This window comes from Copadichromis virginalis, linkage group LG10 (genome assembly GCF_057382275.1).
Source record: "Copadichromis virginalis isolate Kocher_CV1m ecotype Utaka linkage group LG10, C_Virginalis_male_GT1.1, whole genome shotgun sequence".
NCBI classification, from domain to species: domain Eukaryota; kingdom Metazoa; phylum Chordata; class Actinopteri; order Cichliformes; family Cichlidae; genus Copadichromis; species Copadichromis virginalis.
The window spans coordinates 21,130,285-21,150,269 of record NC_140627.1 but is presented as its reverse complement, the minus strand read 5'-3'; the positions used below and the strand labels follow the sequence as shown (position 1 = coordinate 21,150,269).

At 40.3% G+C, this 19,985-nt stretch overlaps 1 protein-coding gene across 1 annotated transcript; it reads right to left on the bottom strand.

The window, feature by feature from the left end:
• Positions 1 to 2,738: 2,738 nt before the first annotated feature.
• LOC146700421 (actin filament-associated protein 1-like 1) lies at positions 2,739 to 19,766 on the bottom strand. The gene is made up of 19 exons (XM_085470613.1): positions 19,612 to 19,766; positions 12,341 to 12,469; positions 10,701 to 10,781; positions 10,489 to 10,574; positions 10,293 to 10,404; positions 10,090 to 10,179; positions 9,759 to 9,970; positions 9,341 to 9,520; positions 9,152 to 9,244; positions 8,496 to 8,598; positions 6,833 to 6,988; positions 6,037 to 6,251; positions 5,684 to 5,829; positions 5,489 to 5,567; positions 4,947 to 5,055; positions 4,674 to 4,841; positions 4,414 to 4,580; positions 3,641 to 3,766; positions 2,739 to 3,564 (listed from the first exon to the last, which is right to left on the bottom strand). Exons 1-19 carry the CDS (start codon positions 19,631 to 19,633, stop codon positions 3,538 to 3,540), a joined length of 2,301 nt encoding a protein of 766 aa, XP_085326739.1. The 5' UTR covers positions 19,634 to 19,766; the 3' UTR covers positions 2,739 to 3,537.
• Positions 19,767 to 19,985: the final 219 nt, after the last annotated feature.

Genomic DNA, 19,985 nt, shown 5'->3' with positions numbered 1-19,985 from the left:
GTGAACTGTCTCCCTTGTGTATTTATTCAAGCATTTTGCACCTGGCTGATGTCATGTCTGTTTCAAATGTTTGAAGTCTGGCTTATAATATTTGAATTTTATCAACAGTCAAGGCAGCGCTCACATTTCTTTTTCTTATTACATAAGACATATTTTTATTCTATTGCTCCAGTGGGCTGCTGATAGTTTTGGTTTCATGCCCAGCGCCGACGGTTTTACCACCACCAAAGGCGGAAGATGAATTAGTCCCTATGAAAACGTGTTGATAGTGGCTTGTGTGGATTACCGAGTGTAACAGTGCTGATTTGCTAGCACTCCATAACGGGGGTCTGTGAATACAACCTCGCGGATTAATGTAAGACTTCAGGCATGAAAAATAATAATTAATGTAAAACCTCACCAACTAATCGTGGTAAAAGCTCATTAAATAATTATGCAAACCCTCATGAATTATCAGGAGTACATAAATAAAACAGCTCTTGCATGAAGCGGGGCGTTAATTAATGCCACATGTATGTCATTCATCGTGAATTAGGATATATTAATCATGTTCATAGTCGTCTGCAGTTTACGGGGTGGGCTCTAAAACAAAATTTGCACATGTTTATTATGTTTAATTCCAGATGTTGCAGTCATGATGAGTTAACCATGGCTCTTTATGTTTTTGCTTGGTATTATAAAGTGGTGACCTGCTCCTTCATTAACACTGTTAAATGCTAAATGATGAATAATGGTGTAAAATCGAGTGTACTCATTTATAGAAAGGAGTGGCAATGCTAAATGCTTACAGAAGAAGCACAGCATATTTAATTTTGACATATGAATGAAGGGAAATGACTCTTAATAAAGTAAAATATTTATTTTACATTGTCTCAACTTTGTAGTAATTTACAATGGATAATACAGTCATGGTAAAAAAAAGTGCAGCCTCTTTTCAATTCTAATGTTTTGCATATCAAATAATAAAAATCATCTGGTCCTTGGCAGATCTTATAAATATACAAAAGAGTGTGTCATTATTTATTTAACGAAGATTAAGCCAAAACAAAAGCAATGTGTGAAAGCTACCACCTTTACTGGTTCCACAGGGATTAAGATGGTAAGAAGTAGATGCTGCTAATCAAAAACACTTGATTGATACTGATAACCAACCAAGTGTGAGAACATCTATAAAAGCAAGTTTTGGCAGTTTGCTGGTCTGGAGCATTCACACGACGCCAATGAGGAACGACATCAGCACTGATTGTAGAAAAGCAATTGTTGCCGCCAATCAGTTTGGCAGATTTTCCAATTTGCCCTTCCAAAGTGTAAACAATTGAGACAGTGGCCGATGTTCCCAGAAGTGGACTACCCAGCAAATAAATACAATTAGAAAAAGGCTGAATAAGTTTATTCTTTTTCTGGAAGGGTTTTTAGGAGAAAGCCTCTTCTCTTTAAAATCAACATAGTAGCACGTCTTAGGTTTGCAAAGCTGTTTCTGAACAAACCACAAGACGTCTGGAACGATGTTCTTTGGGCATATGGACAAAAAACAACCACGGAATATCAGCACAAACTCCTCGTACTGACTGCCAAGCACAGTGACCTCAACCCGACTGCTACCCTCAAACAACTGAAACAACGCTGTAAAGAAAAGCGGGCAAAAATTCTCCCACAAAGATGTGAGAGACTGATGGAGTCATACAAATGATTATTTCAAGGTACTTCAAATTATAGCTGACAAAAAGTGGTTCTACTAGCTTAAGAATCATGGGCGTGCTTAAATAAATAATGTATTATGCATTGCTTTTCTTCATCTGAGGTTGTATTAACTTAATCTTAAGAACTGGTGAAGACCAGATCAATATATTTAGTTATGCCCTGATCAAATGATGTAAAACAAAGAATCGGCAGAGGGTGCACTCTCTTTTTACCGTGACTGTATGTTTGATACAGATATTAAAAACACGCAAAACACTTTATCTGAAGGCTCAAAGAAGCCATGCTTGTTATTCAGACATTTGGAGTTTAACAGAGCACGTGAATGATGATCGAAAACCGCATGGTGCTGCACTGAACATATGCATAAAACACTTAAGTTAATCACTGTAGGATCCAAACAGGATTCTGGATAAAGTGAATTTGTGTTTTTCATGCATGAAAACGTTTTTTATGAGTTGTACCATGAACAGAAATGACATTTATTGCCTTATCTAGCAGACGAAGAGAAAGAATTATAACGCTGTTTTATTCACACTCACCTAACGTTCAACTCCAACCCATAAGCCTTTAAACACTTTCTCACTGTCTCACAATCAGTGAGGTCAGCTACAGTATTGGGCTCCGTAAACTGTCCATGGAGACCTCAACAACATGCAAGCTGGAGGAGCTTGGCATTGAACCACTGCCCTCTCACATAGTAGCTTTGACTGTAGTTATCTTCACATTAAGGAGCTCCTTGAGCTCTTATAAGAGAGGAAAAAACCTTAAGTATTGACTTATTTTAATGTTGAACTTAGCATAATTAACTTCAACTTGCCTTTGGAAGCAAAACAAGAACATTAAAGCAAAAGTGGCATTTTATTTGACCACTAGGTGGTGCTTCTATTTCAGAGCTCTGTTGCTATTATTGGTAACTCATCTTGGGGGTGGATGAGAGGCAGCAATAAAAGAAACTCTGGTAAAGAATCTTAAAAGTCTAAAGAAATGAGGGAAAATAGACACGGGGGACATAAAATAAACAGTCCCAAACACAAATATTCTTTATAAAATTATTTACTCCAACATTTGCGTGTGTTCGTTTCTCAGTGAAGGGCAGGTAAAGCAGACACAGGCATTTATCTTCAAATGATTCAGCTGAGAGGGGCCGAGGACACATTTATGCAATCACAAAATACAACAAGATAAAGTGCAAAAGTCAAATGTGAAAAATAAGAGTCATATAAAGGTTAAAACCAATTGTTTCACATTGCAACAACAAACATTTATTCATTGCTTTTAGGAACAGTGTCTACTCGATATTTTTTATTAAACGTATAAATACACAATTAAGATATGAGATTCTGTACTTCTCTTACTAATAATGATAATTTAAGATTATAACTAAAAATTTTTCTTTAACCAGGTTTTTCATTTTTCATTTCCAAGTATCAAGTATAAAAATAATACAAACCAGTGGGTGTAGCTAAAACGTCTTGCCTGTAACGCTGAACTCACAGTGTTGAAGAACTACACTCTCCCTTTGCTACGCTTTCCTTTTTTTTTTTTTAAACTTTCTGCAGCCCTGTGCAAATGTAAACACGCATGCAAACTCACACCAACACGTACACATCACGTTCATAGTGATCCACATTAACACGGTACTGATGTATCAGCTGAGCATGTCGTATTTACAGTAGCTGGTGCAGCATCACGCTGCCTGTACTTTTCCTTTAGATGAAATGAGAGCGCAATGCCTCCGAGTCCATCCTTTCTCTCTTCAGTGCCAGTTTTCTTGCTCTTCTTGCGTTTTCCTTTCAAACGTCCTCGTCTCCATCTGTCGATCTGTTTATGATCACTCTATGTCCCCTTCTTTGACTCCCACTCCTGGAAACAGTAAAACGGGAGCATGTGAGTCAAGCAGTTTTTGGTCCTCGCACACACAAACACACGCGCACTCTACCTTTGCCTTCTGCATCACATTCCCCTTGGAGGAGGCGTAAAGAGACGGAGGCCGCTTTCGAAGCTCAGATGCCGCGTTGACAGGCACAGTCTCCATGTAAACCTTTTCAACCTTACTGCCCTGCGCCTATGCACGAACACACAGGCAACCCCCCCAAAAAACAGTAAAAGTTTGATTTCACTTATTTGAGCCCAGTGATGTTACTTTAAAAACAACACAAGAAGACCAAAAGTTCTTCCAGTCAAAAGCAGATGGATTACTAAAACAAGCATACAAGAACACAGAAAGAATGAAGAGAGAAACACCAAAACAAGCAAACACAGAAACTCATTATAAATGTCTAAAATGAGAAACATATGTTAGCAAACAAACATATAAAGCCTGATAAAATAAAAGTCAAATAAATAAGGGCCATATGGTCAAATAAATGACTTGTCTGGTAACAGACACTGCACACTGATTTAAAGGATTTGTCTTAATACAGTCCCAGCTGTTCATATGAGAAATCCCTCAGCTCATGTTCTGGACAAAAATCAACCGTAAATCTTCACTGAAGCTCATATGAACTTTTAGCAGTCGTTGATATTGATGTATTTTTAGTATCATCTTTTTACCTCCATCCTAAACAAAAAACCTCACGACTGCATTTAAATGTATGTATGTAAAGAACTCTTATAAGAGCGTTTGTATATATTTTAAAGTACATTCATTAAGAGTTTTCTAAGGAGAGCTTCAGTTCCAGCTGTAAACAGATGTGTGTGTTTGCTGCCTACCTTGACGTTGATCTTGGTATCAGTAGGTGGACCCAGTGCCCCTCTAGCCAGTGACTTCTTCAGGTTTTCTTTGACCTCTGTCAGTCTCAGTTCCAGCTCCACCCGTTCCTCCTCCTTCTGTTTGCACAGTGTTTCCAGCTCAGCTAACTGCTTTTCCACACTATTACCTGAACACACACACACACACACACACACTCATAATTAGGACCGCTATGAAGCCTACGACTGAACAAGCGCTGTGTGTGTGATTCGTCTCTGACCTGTGCCGCTCTTCCCCTCCTCCTTCAACTGCCTTTTCTCCTTGCGCAGGGAAATCAGTGCATTTCTGAGGTCCTCCTTCTGCTTCTCCAACTCCTCTTTCTCTCTCAGGTACCGCCTGGCATCCTCCTCTGCCCGTGTCTTCCCATACCGCCCATACTGATTCACATCTATGATGTGAAAAAGAAGGAAATGAAGACAGATTTGGCCACATTTGAACCCAAATCACTTTCATGGAGACAGTCTAATGAATTATGAAATTAACCGAGACTCACTGGAGGCATGTCTCTTAATGGCAGCTTGTTGTTCAGTTTTCTCAGAGTCCCTGCTGGAGAACGAAGCGTGACGTCTCACCTGGCCTCCTCTGCTCTCCACATCCACTTCCTGCAACAGAATAATTTAATGAATTCTAATTAACAAAATGTAATAGAGGAACTTTAAGGAAAAGGAAAATACTATAAATACTATATGTTTATATGACTGATAAATGTAAGCTTTTTAAAGATCGGATTAAAAAAGAAAAAAGAAAACATATTTTGTTAATCTATTATCCAAAATCTTATTAGTAGTTTCACTAGGGCTCCAGTGAAGCTCAACACAGAATGGTATTAAAATCCTAAGTTACAAAAAAATGGTGTTTGTATTCTGTAAATTTGCAATAAATTTCAATGAATGAATGTAAGAGAGAGGAGAGGATCAGTGAGGAGAGAAAGAGAGTAGAAGCAGATTTAAACATCTCTGTGTCTGCTGTGTTCAATATAAAGGTTTTTGTATCTCATCACTTGCTTAGAATTAAAAAAAAATAAAGTTTTCTCACCGCAACACTTTCATAGACCTCATCGTAAGTTCTGGAGTCTATTGAAGCACTACTGGAGGAGTTAGCTGTTGTAGCCCACCTGGGAGAAAAAGAAGAGGAAGATATATGAATATAAAAATGAGTATTTCAAAATAAAAGCTGTAATAAAAGACTGTTGGGTAAACATATGCACAAAAACGCATACTGTTGACTCACAAGAAGGAGTGTCTGGCAGCATGCCGTATGTCAGTAAGTGTGTCCACATCGATGTAATCATAGTGCAACTCTTCAGGGAGAGTGCTGCTGCCGGTTTCTGCAAATAAAACTCCAAGCCAGCGGCCAAGATCCTCAGAGCAGCTGGCCTGAATGACACACAAACACGAACAGACACACGCACATTTGTTAGTCCATGAGCAGAAAAATGTAAGGTGTGGCATGCCTGTGCGCACACTGATGATACCTCTCAGCTATATCAACAGTGATGTAACCAAGTGGCACAAATAAAATCAGTCTGTATATACATTAAATCTCCTGTGCTGGATAAAACGATTCAAGATCTCCTGCTTCACCTCCAGAGCTGCCAGCTCGTTGCCTCCCTGTAGGATGCGGAAAGAGAACGGATGTTTAGGTCCAAGCCCGCCTGGCATCACCTCTGCCCCCTTGAGTGGCACCACAATGATTGGGGGTCGCTGGTCCCCAGGGTCCTTCTGCAGGTACAAACTTCCACCCCGGAGCACGCACCACCGCTCCCTCCAAGAGCCGCTCAGACACACGCTCAGATATCCTGATGAGTGTGTTAAAAAGAACGTATTTACATTTTATTCATTGTCATATAATGTACCCAACACTGTTTGATGTGACGTTCGGTTTCTGGATCTAAATTAGATGTTATTATCATGAAATTAAAATGATATGATGTTTTTATAAGTTGTTATATTGGCATGAATGCTAAAAATGAGTCATTTTAGCTTGTTCTTAGGTGTTGGCTAGGCAAACTGATGATGTCATAACAACAGATATGGAATAAAAACTTCAGGGACTTAATATCTACTTGTGCCCATTACAGCACATTATAATTGTTTAGCTCCTGATCATGGAGGAGGAATTCGTGGACAAATATTTGGTGTATTATAGGAAGAATATGTACAATAACTTTTACATCTCTACAGTTATAAGTTTTTTTCCTAAAAGGCATTTTTATTGTTCTGAATTGTGCATCATCAGCATTAATTTGTCCTTTAACACTCTTTGACACTGATGTCAAATTACAAATGCTAATGGAAAACAATCTAAACATCAATCAGCCACTTAGATGATTCTCTAACTAACCAGCCATTCAACAAAGTATTCATCAGGTCTTCTCACCAGAGCGGGGGTTGTCATGCTGGCCAGAAGACAAAGGAGACTCTCCTGGTAAAGGAGGTTTCCGCTTGGAAAAGGTGATGATCCGATTGATTTTCCTCCCAGCTGCTCGGCTCATCGACCCGGTCAGCTCTGAAAATGCTCCACGCTTCCCCCTGTCTGAAGTCAAACACATCCTGAAGTTGAACTTTATAACATCCAGCCAGTAAAACAGACAATGTTGCCTCATCATTTAAATATCATGCTGTTATTATTTTTTTTAAGTTTTACATTTTATCAGTTACAATGTAACAAAAACATGATGAAAACTGGAATAAAGTAAAAGGTCTGAATTCTGGAAAAAATACATTTTTGAAAAAGACCCTGCACCCAAACAGGACTCATGAAGCTTTTGAAGAAATAATATCTTGTTATTTCAGAGATGGCTTGTATTTATTCAACCAGACCCCGACAGCCGGTTTGCAAGTTCACTCTGAATGTACCAGGTGCTGCAGTGCACTGTTCACACTACTTCCTGATGATGTCAGTGGGAGACAATTGCAGGAAGAGGACAGGAAGGATGTCATATCTGCTCGAGCCTCACTTCCTGTCTCTCCCTCTCTCTCATGTCTCTTTAGGATCAGAGTTCCTTCGTCCGTAAACAGATTTGAAACAACTGTTTCCCAATTTCACTGTGTTTGACCTATTTTCTAACCCAGCACCAAGGATCTCCCTGGTTTATCCTTCCTGATTTTGTAGATAGAAAAACAAAAATATTGTGTGTGTGTTTGCTTTTGTAGCCTTGTGGGGACCTGAGTTCCAGACCCTGAAAGTGGGGACTCTTAGAAACTGAGGAACCATTTGAAGAACCCTTATTTAAATATTTATGGTTTAAAAAGATGCTAGACTACGTAAAACACTATTCACACAAAACCCATCAACAACCACTAAACTTTGTAACAGACATACAGTTATCATTTACTACAGAGAAGTTGCATCACAGTCATTTACATTTCTCTTAAACTGTAACTATGTTGGTTTCTCTATGTTAAAGATGTAGAATAATGGAGGGAAAAAATCGTCTCCCTGCCAGTTATTAGTTTACCTTTTTTTAAAAAATGCTACAAAGTATCAATGAATGAGTCAGAATAGTATTACTCATACAGTGTTCCTCTCTTTTCATAAAAATGGCAACATAAATTAAGCTAGAAGAGCAATGCAGTATATGATGTGTGTTACAAATATACTGAAATGAATCCTTTACCTCCTAATCTTACAACACGTGAGAGGAAGGTGTTATGCCTCTCCCCACAGATCAACAGTGTGCTGCATCTGCGGAACTGTGCCTAAATACCCTTTAACAACCATCTATCTAAATGTTTGTTTTCACTGTGAAATATGCCAACGAGACCAGAAAGATGCTTTGCTGTGATTTTAAAGAGCATGTAAAGTGTAAATCATGTTGAACTGTCCCAATATATCTGTGGTAACACTGAGAAATTACCCACAGACACTAATCTAACGTTAAATCTCACTATAACCACCGATTTAACCTGCAATAACATGTCTTGTGCTATAATTACTGAGAGTGTACACACAAGAAGCTTATTTCAATGAAGCAACCACAATAAAAAAGAGTCGGTTGCAACAAAAACATCTCAAAAACTGCTGGTGAAGGTTCACGTACTGAGTGAGTCAGTAGTGTCTCGTCCTGACCCGTGTGCAGTGGCCTGACTGTCTGCTGTTGGCCCGCTGTCTGAGTCTGAAGCCTGTCTCTCAGACTGTAGCACCTGGCAACAAAAGGAACAAAACACTTTTACTTCTCTCTTTTATAACATTTGAAGAGAGGAGACAAGGAATAGCAAAAATTGGCACATTTGTCTTTCCGTTTTCATGTTAAAAATAAAAATAAATAAAAATTAATGTATCCTCTGGGAGTATGACTATTTCTTTCTGCCAACGTGGGGTGTAACTGCCATGTCAGCATGCATTCAGTTTGTTCAGGACTTGAAGCTCTTTGAAACCAAGGCAACTCAGCAACCGCAATAATCACCTCACTCACTGCTTGTAAACTAGAAGCCAAAGGAATAGTTGTGTCATGCGTGGGCTGAAAGAGGGTGATGTCAGCGACACTGAAATGTTAAAACTGGGGTATATATTCAGTATGCCACAAATTACATTTGTCATAGTAAGACACAGTAAGAGCACAGCGTTAGACCGGCATTGGGGCTCCTCATTAAGTCTGTTTTATGGGAAATTTTGGTCTTTGTGGCAAGACCACAAAGAGAACACTGCGGACAAACAGTCTGACATTCAAGGACATACGCAGATAAGCACACTCACCTTGTCGAGCTCCAGCTTCCTCTGTATAATTGGAGAAGTTGATCCATCCAGCCCCTCAGTGTTGCTACACTGGCTGCCAACATCGTGGACCACCTGAACAGAGAAAAAGAAAACATTCATTTACAGGCACAGCCTTGTGTCTGCTCATCTGTCTCAGCACCGTGCCTCTAATGAGGTGAAAAAAGGTACCTTGAGCCATCGCTGGGCCTGTTCTTTACTCTGGACTGCCAAGACTAGCGCTTCGCCCCCAGGTAATGAGAAGCGCAACTCGTGACGCTTTTTCCGGCCTTCCTTAGGGACATAGATGACGTTGCAAAGATTCAGTGGGAGCTCTGTGTTGGGAGAGCTCTCTTTGATGCTTTTAAAACACTGTGAAGGAAGAAGTCAAGAACATGCATTATTTGAGTAAAAGATAATCTATGTAAGCCTAGCCTCTTACTGTTATAAGCTGGAAATTAACAGTGTAAACTGTGGCTTACAAATAAGTGTGTTCAACTGTCTGATTCACCATAAATAAATAAGGATTTACCTTGAATAACACCAGAAAAAGACAATTCTTTGATTTGAATGATAAAATAAACGTTAATAAACAGCAGCATCTATTTACCTGCAGTTTATTGTCTCGGACAACAACAAGCTGCTTAGCCCACTGGCCAAAACGTTTCTTTCGCAGTAGGAAGGCACAGATGCGGCAGTCTCGAACCGGTCCATCTGTTCTTTCCTCGGCTGTCCATCTCTGAGGTTGGTCTCGGCCCTTTGCTTCCTCTTCCTCTTCTTCGTAAGACTCGTAGGAACTACTCAGAGCATCTGAGTCATTGTCTGAGTACCAAAGCAATTATTGTTTTACAGAAGATCCACAAAACAAATTGTGATTCACAAAATCCTAGCTCTACTACTAGACATAAACTAGCATGAATAAGGGTCAGATTAAGACTCACAGGAGCTTTTGGGAGGCCCATTCATTCTGGTGGTGGGGTAGTTATTGTCAGCATCTTCATAATAGGCGTCCTCCACAGAGTTCCTGGATGCTACAGGTGAATAGATAGAGTATGTGAGAAAGCAGAACCAAAGGTACTGATCTGATTACCATTATACATGAATGCGCACACACATGTGCGTTTGTATATGCATGTGTTCATACTGGTGGTAAAGTACTGAGGAGTAGATCCCGGATCTAGAGGAACAGCTTCTTCATAGTAGTCATCAGGAAGGGGTGTAGTTGGCAGAGGAGGAGGAGGAGTGTCAGTTGGGGTCTGAAAACCAAAGGTAGCTGCTGAACCAGAACTGGGGGTAAAAGGAAGGCTGGTGTAGGTAAGTAGTTTCTGTGAATGACTTACAGATTTATTGGGATGAGTCTTCTCCTCTTCATCCTTGTGCTCTTTCTGCTCCACTGGAGATGCACTGAGCATGTGCAAATCACAGCCTGATAGGATTAATCATGATTAACTTTATAATTTTATATAAACAGAGGTATAATGATTGTAAATACATACACAAAGGATTTTTTTGTAACTGAACCGAACCGAAGGTATTTTGAAGGACTACTAACCAAAATCCTCAAACAGAGACTCTACAAAGCTCGTGCCATTGCCATAGAGACAGCTGTTCATGTAGACATCAGAGCCGTTCACTGTGGAAAAGACAAATTATGGATTAAAACCAGGATCAGAGTTAGGGTTACATAGCCTATAGCTTTTAGGTCAGGATTAAGAAGGGCTATAGAGACTGAATAATGAAGTATAAATAGTATTTCATCTGCAATAAAAATTAGATCTATGGTGACCTATGTACAGGGAGTACAGAACGGAGATTGAAAATCTTTGTACAGCAAGAACAAAGAAAATGTGTGTGAAAGGTCACAGAAAGGTTTGACAGAAAAAAACAGATACAATGATGCGAAATACACAGCAACTATTTAAAAAAGATGAGTATGGACACGACAGACTGGGTCCAGTCTAATATTTGTTTTCTGAGACCATCGGGATGTTTTGCTGTTCTCATTATCCTCTTTGCATTTCATTATCCTCTTACACGGATCCTTTTATCCTCCCCGACATCCTGTATTCTTCCAGATAAAAAGGGATTTGTCTGTAAAGACCTCAGCAAGATTTCATGTCACAGAGGCTGCATTTTGTAGCACAACAACTGCTGCACTCTCTCAAGTTGAGCAGTTTCAGTGTGGTTGGCTAAACACAGTAGGGTCACACCATTGCAAACAGACAAAAAAGAAAGACATGCTGTAGTACTGTTGATGTGACACTTCTGACTTTTTTTTTTCTTTTTTTCTTTTTGGCTAAACTGCTGCCATCACACTCAGCTGAATTCATCCTGAATAAATAAAAAAACACTTCTACATTGAATATTCTTATTTCTACATTGTATTGAAATAAAGTGCTGCTTTTACTATTTTTGTAATGCCAGGACATCAAATGCTGCTGTTCTATCTGACCTGCTGGTGTGCAGAAGGTGTTTCTTGGCACTAGTGAGACAAGTCTGGCAATCAAACTGTTTATAATGCATGACTTTTTTCTAATGAAACACCATTTTAAATACTGCCCTGATGTTTCTGCAAGTCATATTTCATCCTAAAATTGTTTTACCAAAACCTAACCAAAATGCAGATGTCCAAAAGACAGAAACTTCAGTGTCTAGATGTCCAATCTTACAGTAGAACTATGCATGCTATAAGAAGCCAGTAGCACCTGACAGAAGAGCAGGAAATAAAATAAATAATAAAAGTAACACAAAAGGGCAATTTTATTATTACTGGGCTCTATCTGAAAGATCAGATCTTTATTATCTTCAAGGGAGAATATATTACACAGTCAGTGGAAATCACAAAACCATCAATCAAACAGCAACATCAAAATCATAGTGAGTGACTTAAAAACAATTGGAAGTTTGGACAAATGAGTTTTTCACTTTATTGATGTAGTCTATCTGCAGCCAGACCTTAAACTGCTTAGACTACGGCTGGCTGGACCAGCCAGGACCGAGTGGACCTTCTTCGAAGTCCTAAATTTAAACAATTGGGAAAGGTCATTCAGTGCAGTTGACTAAGTAAAGAACTGTAAGTTATTTCTGTGCTGTGTGAAATGTATTAACCTGTGCTGTACAAGAAACTGTACATGTTAAGAAATATTAACCTGAGTTATTTACATTGCCATCCTAACATTGGAGATTCTGTACCTGACAGCTGCAGTGAGTCCAGGATGTTGCGTATGGATGCCATTTTTTCAGCGGTAGCAGGACTGACCGTCTCGTGGTCCAACATCTTCAGCAGAGAGCCTAACTCATTTACAAGTCGTTCCATCACAACTAGAAATCACAAAAACAGACATCATGTAATACTCTTCTGATTTCAAGAACCACCAGGTTATTCACTTCAACTAAATTTTATTTATATCAATTCATCAAAATATTGTAATGTAAAGATCCCATAATATTAGAGAGAAAACCCCAACAATATGATGATCCCCTATGAGCAAGCACTTGGAGACAGCGGGAAGGGAAAACTTTCTTTTGACAGGAAGAAACCTGCAGCTGAACCAGGCTCAGGGACAGGCAGCCACAAACGGGGTGAGGGGAAAAAGAAAAAAGGAGGGAACAGAGAAACAAGGACAAAACACACACTATGGGAGGGATAACACAAAGTGCAATGCCTTACAAAGCCATATAATGAATGGGGAATGAGAAGAGATAAGTGGAGAAGAACTGCTCAGTGCATCATGGGAAGTCAGGGAGGGATCGTTCTAACTGTATGCCTTATCAAAACGGAAAGTTTTAAGTCTAATCCTAAAAGTAGAGAGGGTGTCTGTCTACTAAATACAAACTGGGAGCTGGGTCCACAGAAGAGCAGCCTAACAGCTGAAAGCTCTGCCTCCCATTCTACTTTTAGAAACTTTTAATAACCACAAATAAGCCTGCAGTCTCAGAGCGAAGTGTTCTGTTTATGATCATATGGTACTGTGAGGTCTTTAAGATATGACGGCCCTGATTATTCAAGACCTTGTGTGTGAGGCGAAGTTTAAATTCAACAGGGAGCCAATGAAGAGAAGCTAATCTGGGAGAAATATGATCTCATTGTTAGTACTCTCACTGCAGTGTTTTGAAACACTGAAAGCTTTTTAGGGAGTTTTTAAAACAGCCTGATAATAATGAATTACAAGAGTCCAGCCACAAAGTAAAAAAGTATGAACTGTTTTTTTTAGCATCACTCTAAGAAAGGGTGTTTCCCATTGAATTTAGCACATGAAAGAAAGCATTCTTACATATTTGTCTAATGTGTGCGCTAAAGGATATGTCCTGGACAAAAATGACTCAAGGATGCCTCACAGTGTTACTGAAGGCCACAGTAATGCAATAGATAGAAAGTATCTGGTTAGACAGCATGTTTCTACGATTTTAAGGATAGCAGTACAATAACCAGATTTGTCTGAATTCAGAAGCAGAAAACTGGAGGACATTTAGGCCTTTATGTCTTTAGCTGCTGTAGTCACATTTTATAGATAAATATAACTGCGTACAATCTGCATGGTAATAATGCTTTATGCAGTTTTTAAGGCTATAATATTGTCTAAGGGAAGAATGTTTAAGGTAAAAGCAATAAAGTAAAATCCTGAGTGCTCAGCATGGCCATCAGATCATCACAAGGCCAAACTGTCAGTTCACAAGTGGCATGAAGTCAGTTTGGAACTCAGCTGTCAGCTGCTGCAACAGCTGACAGGGAAAAGATTTTTAACATCCTCTAATGTCACCCTGGTGATTTTGTCCCGCTCGGAGCAAGCCTTTTTGGGAACACAGCGAGTTTTCTGTGTGTCACTACTAAGCGTTAAATCCAACTTTCCACGTTGATATTTTGTGCTTTCTTTGAAAAACTTACTCTTTTCACTCCTACATCCTGTGTGGGTCAAGCGTGTGTGTCCGTGTGTGTGTTTTGTTGACCTTGACATTGTTTCAAATGCCCTGACACACTCTCACACATCCTGCCTGCTCACAGCCAACAAAGAGGAGGAGGAGGAGCAGGAGGGGGAGCCGGAGAAAAAAGAAGGTGAGGAGGAGGAAGCTTCCTTCCCTAAAGGAAATGGAGCCAAAGTGAAGAGGAAAATGTATAGCTTCACCACAGAGGACAGGAGATGGTTACCAAACTGCTTGAAGCCCCAAGTTAGTTCATTTACTTGTTTACTTCTAAATATAAGAAGATTGAAAGGCGTATCTTAGGATTAGTCTGAACCCGGAGCAAGCAGCTTTTCTTCTGATATTGACTTTTAATTAAACACTGAAGACATTAGAACTGCTTCTCTGATATTATCCACTGTTATTTGATGAAGTATTATTCATACACTTGAACAGGTCAAGTGCAACCAAGTCTAAAATAGTTTCATGTCCCTTTGGTTTCCAGTGGGAGGTTTTAATAGCCTGTGCTTTTTATGTGGCTTTATCCACACTGGAAAGATTATAGTTTGTGGAAACATTTAAATTTTGTATTTTTTGGCATTAAAAATGTCAAATTTACAGTTCAGTTTCATTCATAATACAAAGCAGAAAGTTCATAGCTGGAAAGCTGGAAAAGCAACAGGATTTTTCAGCAATGATTTGAAAGAGCAGACTCTTTCGCCTCGTGTCCCTTTTTACAATCTGATCCACTTAATTTTATGGCTTTGTTAAGAAGAACATGCTTCACAATGATTAGTCAGATCAATAAGCTTTAGTATGTTTACAATTTATTATGGCATAAGTACACCTAAAAAAAACATAAATAAATGAATTGCCTATTCCCAGAAAAGAAATGGAACAAGGGTTAAATAAAAATAAGATCAAAACAGTCTGTTTTCCTCACACACAACGTGAAGACAGAGAGAGTGAGCGAAAAAGCCCTGACTCTCTCACAAGCCTCTTCCGCCTCCCCCTCTCACTCGGACAATACTCTATTGTCTCCGCAAGGGCCAAAATTAGATGGCCACAATGCTCGGCAAGACCAGAGCAAACAATCGTATTGTCGGAGTCAGAGACTCCCGGAGAAAACAAAACAGGAACTAACACACAGTGTAAGAGGGGCGTGGTGCAACGCAGCTGCACGGTCTCAATCCACGGGCATGCAGGGTTGTATCTCCAGCAGCTGTGTGTGTGCGTGCGTGTGTGTATGAGTGAGTGTACGTGCGAGTGCAGCTGTGGTTTCCTGTCTTTGCTGTCGACAGGAGCTTCTCTCCCCTCCTTCCTGATCTTGACTCTCCTTCACTTCTTCCCACTTTCCCATTTTGTGTCCTGCTGTTTCTGTTTCTGCCCCAACATCTTCTCTCGCTGCATGCTCTCCCTCCATCTCTTGCCCATACTCTACATTTCTCCCAAACCAACTGAATAGAAAGATTCCTATCTGATGGGTGCTCAATTTGCAGATGCATTTTGCTCTACTTGAGGAAACGTCAATTAAAAAACAATCAACAAAGATCTCGAGTAATCAGACCAGTGCTCTGATCTATTTTCTGCCGGTCTCAAAGACACGCACAGTCAAGGACATCAGTCTGCTCTCTCTCTCCCCCTCATCTCTGAGTCTATATCTTTATTTCTCTCTCCTTCTATTTCCCTCTCTCTCTCTCAAGGGACCTGAGGGTTCAGAAGCTGAGAATCAGCTGTTCTGCAGGATTGTGGTCTGTCTCACCCACAGAGGGATCTTTGTAATCCCCCACTGCCCCACGCACCCCCACTCCACCCAGAACCACACACATGCAAGCACATACACACACACACACGGCACAAATTTCCTCTTCAAATCCTTTTTTTCCCCACTGATAGACACGATCATTCACTTAACTAAGAGGAAGCACAAACGCTCACTGTTAATTCGTCTCTCGCTTCCTCGTCTGAGTAAACATACAGTCACAAGAGTACAAAGAGGAATGTGTTTGTTTGTGCGTCTTCACGTTCCTTTTTCTGTGTGTTTCCACAGACAGACTTCCTGATGAAGATCAGTCATGAGACTCGGGCCATGCGACTCTCATTTGGACTGATTTAGTGTGTTTGGTTGCAGCTCAGAACAAAACAACTGCTACTTACTGCTGCTGCTGCTGCCGCTTTTCTCGCCGCATAATACCTATAAGCAGCAGGTCAAAACAGGAAAGACACTTTGGCTCTCCTAAACTGAGGCTTTCGTTCCCATCCATTATAATTCGAACACACCAATTAACATAAATCCAAGGCTACCCATCCTCACTTGCCTCTCCCATTCAAAATATCCCTCCATGTTATAATTTTACCAACACTTCATGACTCAGAAGTACTCTATATGAATGCACTGAACTGTACTGCTTTTTGCTTCCATAGATTCTGTTACCTGATTGACATTAATATGTGTAACAAGGGTAATTTAAGACATATACTCTACGCAAAAACCGTATGAAACTGTCCTCTTCCTGCCTCCCCCACACTCCTCAGCACTGAGGTCCCTCCAGATTGCATATTCTCTCTGCCACTCCTTTCTTTCCCTTCCTCTGAGATCCTTTTCCTTCAACTCCTCTCCCTCGCCTGTCTCCCTCTGTCCCTTCCCCAGACACCCATCCTCTTCAGACAGAGGCCAAAGTTCAAGGCTTGGCAGGCCCAGCATCTCCCACTAAGACAAAAGTCTACTTCAGAGACACAGCATCCAGTAATTCATATTTTCGTGACAACAAAAGATGGTGTCAGTGCTTGCCTGGGGTTAGCGTTCAGTCAGACACTTTAAAAAGTCCACAACAAAGATAGCAAGATACTTAAAAAGAAACAGCTGGGGGGAAACAGTAGACGAATTCTTTTCGCATTCTTTTAGTATCTTATCATTTTCTGCAGATAGCAAATGGTGTGGAAACACAGGAAACAGAGGGGCACAAACGACTTTTATAAATACTGAAATTCTTTATTTGCCCAGAGTGGAATGAAAATGGTTTGTAAAGATAACGCAGCAGCCAGAACACAGTTAGTATGAGTTGTGAAGGCATGAAATCTGGAAATTAGCTAGTTTTGTTTCTTTTCTTGAACTAAGTCTGCAATAATCCTATCAAGTGCACACGATTTAAAATGACTGGACCAGTCCACACTTTACTGTTACTACCTGTCATCACTGTCTTTCACAAATGCAAACACTGAGGCGTACGTACACACACAGACACACGCACCCACTCAAAGGTTTTATTTTTTATTGCTTTTACGGGGAGTGACAGGGTGATGATGAGGACAAAATATCAGGATTCTCTGTTTTTCCACTTTGGTGGCAGGGGGAAGCTGCTATCATCACCACATCAGCTTAGCTTCCACCTACACCAGACACACATGGGACACATGTACAGACCTGCTGCTCTGTTGCGTTTCTGTTACAGAAAATGTAATCACAGCTGATTTGAAGCGCAGCTAATTCTGGCTTCGAGCTGCAGTCTCACTTCCATTCGTGAAGGTTATATTTCTGTGTGAAACACAACTTGAAATCCAATCAAGAGGGAGTTGTGCACTTTCTGAAAATGGAGCGAGGGGGTGTGTTGTGCACTGGAATGAATCGTAGAGGAAAAGGGATTTTAAGGCAAACGTGGCAGAGGTCAAGGCTTGTGACACATATTAAACTGAGGAAAATCATATGTGCAAATGCAATAAACCACTTATAGGCAGAATGCACGCAGAAACAGTGTAAAATTCAGTGAGGGGTATGTTTACCTTTTTAAATTAAAATAGGCTTGTGAGAAAACTTTGCAGCTCTTTAATCTCTCCTTTATCCACAGCTCAGAATCTACCAATTTTTCCCAGCCACTGAAGCTCTTGCAATATTTTGCCAAATCTCCAGTATCAAGTATTCACACATTTACTGTGAGAATATTTTCTCCTGCAGTGTACAGCTGCTCCAACCATTTGGCTGTGGATTTGCCGCTTGTGTCTGAGTGCTCCATGTTTTTCCCCTCCAACACATTTTCACATTGGAAAAGCAGAAGTGTAAATAAAATAACTAAAAGGGCAGCGAGCCCAACGTCTGCCAAAGCCAATGCAGCATTTTCCAGTTTTTAAGGAAAGAAAAAGAAAGTGATCCAGGTGCACAACAAAACTGAATCAGTTCTTCAATTTGTCCATGCGCAACTTTTCATGAAAGTCAGGTTGATAGTTTTTGTTTCATCCTCCTGACAAACAGACAAATTTACAGACAGAAAGGTTCCCTGCTTTTACAGGGAAGAATAACATAGCTTTTATCCTATAAAGAATCACTTCTGATTTGAATGGCCTTTACTAGTTAGCAACATTCGTATCCGTAAGACACAGGTGGCCAATGAATCTCTTAATTAATAATTTATAAAAAGTGATGTGTATAGTATGCTGTAGCCTTCACAATCACCTGGTCTCAAGATGGAAGAACATCTATCTGTGATTTTAGATCAGCTTGTTAGACAGTGTGAGCACCACCATCACTAAAACACCAAATGAGTGAGAATCAGTTGGAAAAGAGACCTCCATTAGAGATCCAGAGATATTTAAGTTTAGTGCCATACTGTGGCATGTAGTGGCCCAACAATGTTATTTCTTTCCTTTTATTTGTCACCTGTCCATAAGACAAAAAAGATTGGCTTATTTACATTTAGCTGCTTCAAAAGACGAATTATCAATAAATTCACACAAATCTTATAATAAAAAGAGATAAACTGCACACTTAATAAAAATACAGTGAACTGGGGAAGTTATGTGTTATAGGATGTTAAGATGAGATGAGATAAGATAAGATAAGAGTCCCAAATTCCAAGATAAGATGCTTAGAATTTAATTCTGCAGCTGCATTGAGCTATGCCATTGACATCCATTTACATTTCCGTTTAATGCAAACTGCCTATTTAACCAGTTACCTCTGTGACAAACGAACCCCCTTTCTTATTATCTTTCAAATTAAGCCCCTTCTTCATCACCTGGTCTCCCGTAAAGAAGCTTCCTGTTTGCAACACAGTGGCCTGAAGGGTTTTGAAACAGAGCAGCCATTCAGCTGCTGCTGCTTCCCACCAGCAGCGCTGCTTCCAACAGGGCACTTTTCTGTTGGTATCAGATTGCATCACTCTACCTGAGGATACCTCCTCCATCCACTCACACAGCGCACCACCCGGCGCGTGGCTGTATGACATCACTCCCCACTCCCCAGGAGTCAACCGGCAGCGAGGCGCGAGTCGCTCTGCTCGCTCACTCAGAGAAACTTGAGACAGATGCTGCTTCTCCATTCACGTGTGTTTAACGAGAACCCAGATGTATTAAAACCACCCATAACATCGCTTTTGTTTGGAAAAGAACTGTATATCGTATCTGATACGGTGGATAATGTTTTTTAATGTAACCAGTTGTTTCTGTTTGGGTTTATGAATGTGGCCTCGCTGTGGAGGAGCTCTTGCATTTACACTGGTGCCCACCCAACCTATGGAGGCTTTATCATAAAGTATTTACAGTTACCGTGCGATACATGGATATTTACTTACCACTCTGTCGTTTGGAGTCCATGTCTTCAGATGTTCTGAAGTCTGTGCCGCCCGATTTGTTTCCAGTAATAATCCCTCAGTTGCTTCGGTTACAAGTTCTGCTCATGTGAGAAGAGTTGTACCCGCATACACAGCGGAGGTCTGTCGGCCTCTGTGCGGCCAAGTGAGTCAGAGTGGCCGCTACACTTTTTGAGTAGGGGCTGCTTGTTCATCATCAAGAGTCCCGCTGGGTCCTAGTGCTGGTGGTGTTCTGTTACAGATCCACAGTGACAATAGTCATCATAGCATTACAGCTTGGTAGTAACATGGCAATACCGGGGTAGTAGTTTGGTACGGAAGGCATAATACTCACATGATCATGTAATTCCTACAGT

What these genes read in the sequence shown, in the direction of transcription:
- LOC146700421 (XM_085470613.1), bottom strand. Translation starts at nt 19,633, where the DNA reads ATGGACTCCAAACGACAGAGTG. An exon ending in AGGCCCAGCGATGGCTCAAG is followed by an intron (nt 9,245 to 9,340) that starts GTACCTTTTTTC and finishes TTCTCTGTTCAG; the next exon opens with GTGGTCCACGATGTTGGCAG. An exon ending in ACGAGCTGGCAGCTCTGGAG is followed by an intron (nt 5,830 to 6,036) that starts GTGAAGCAGGAG and finishes TGTGTCATTCAG; the next exon opens with GCCAGCTGCTCTGAGGATCT.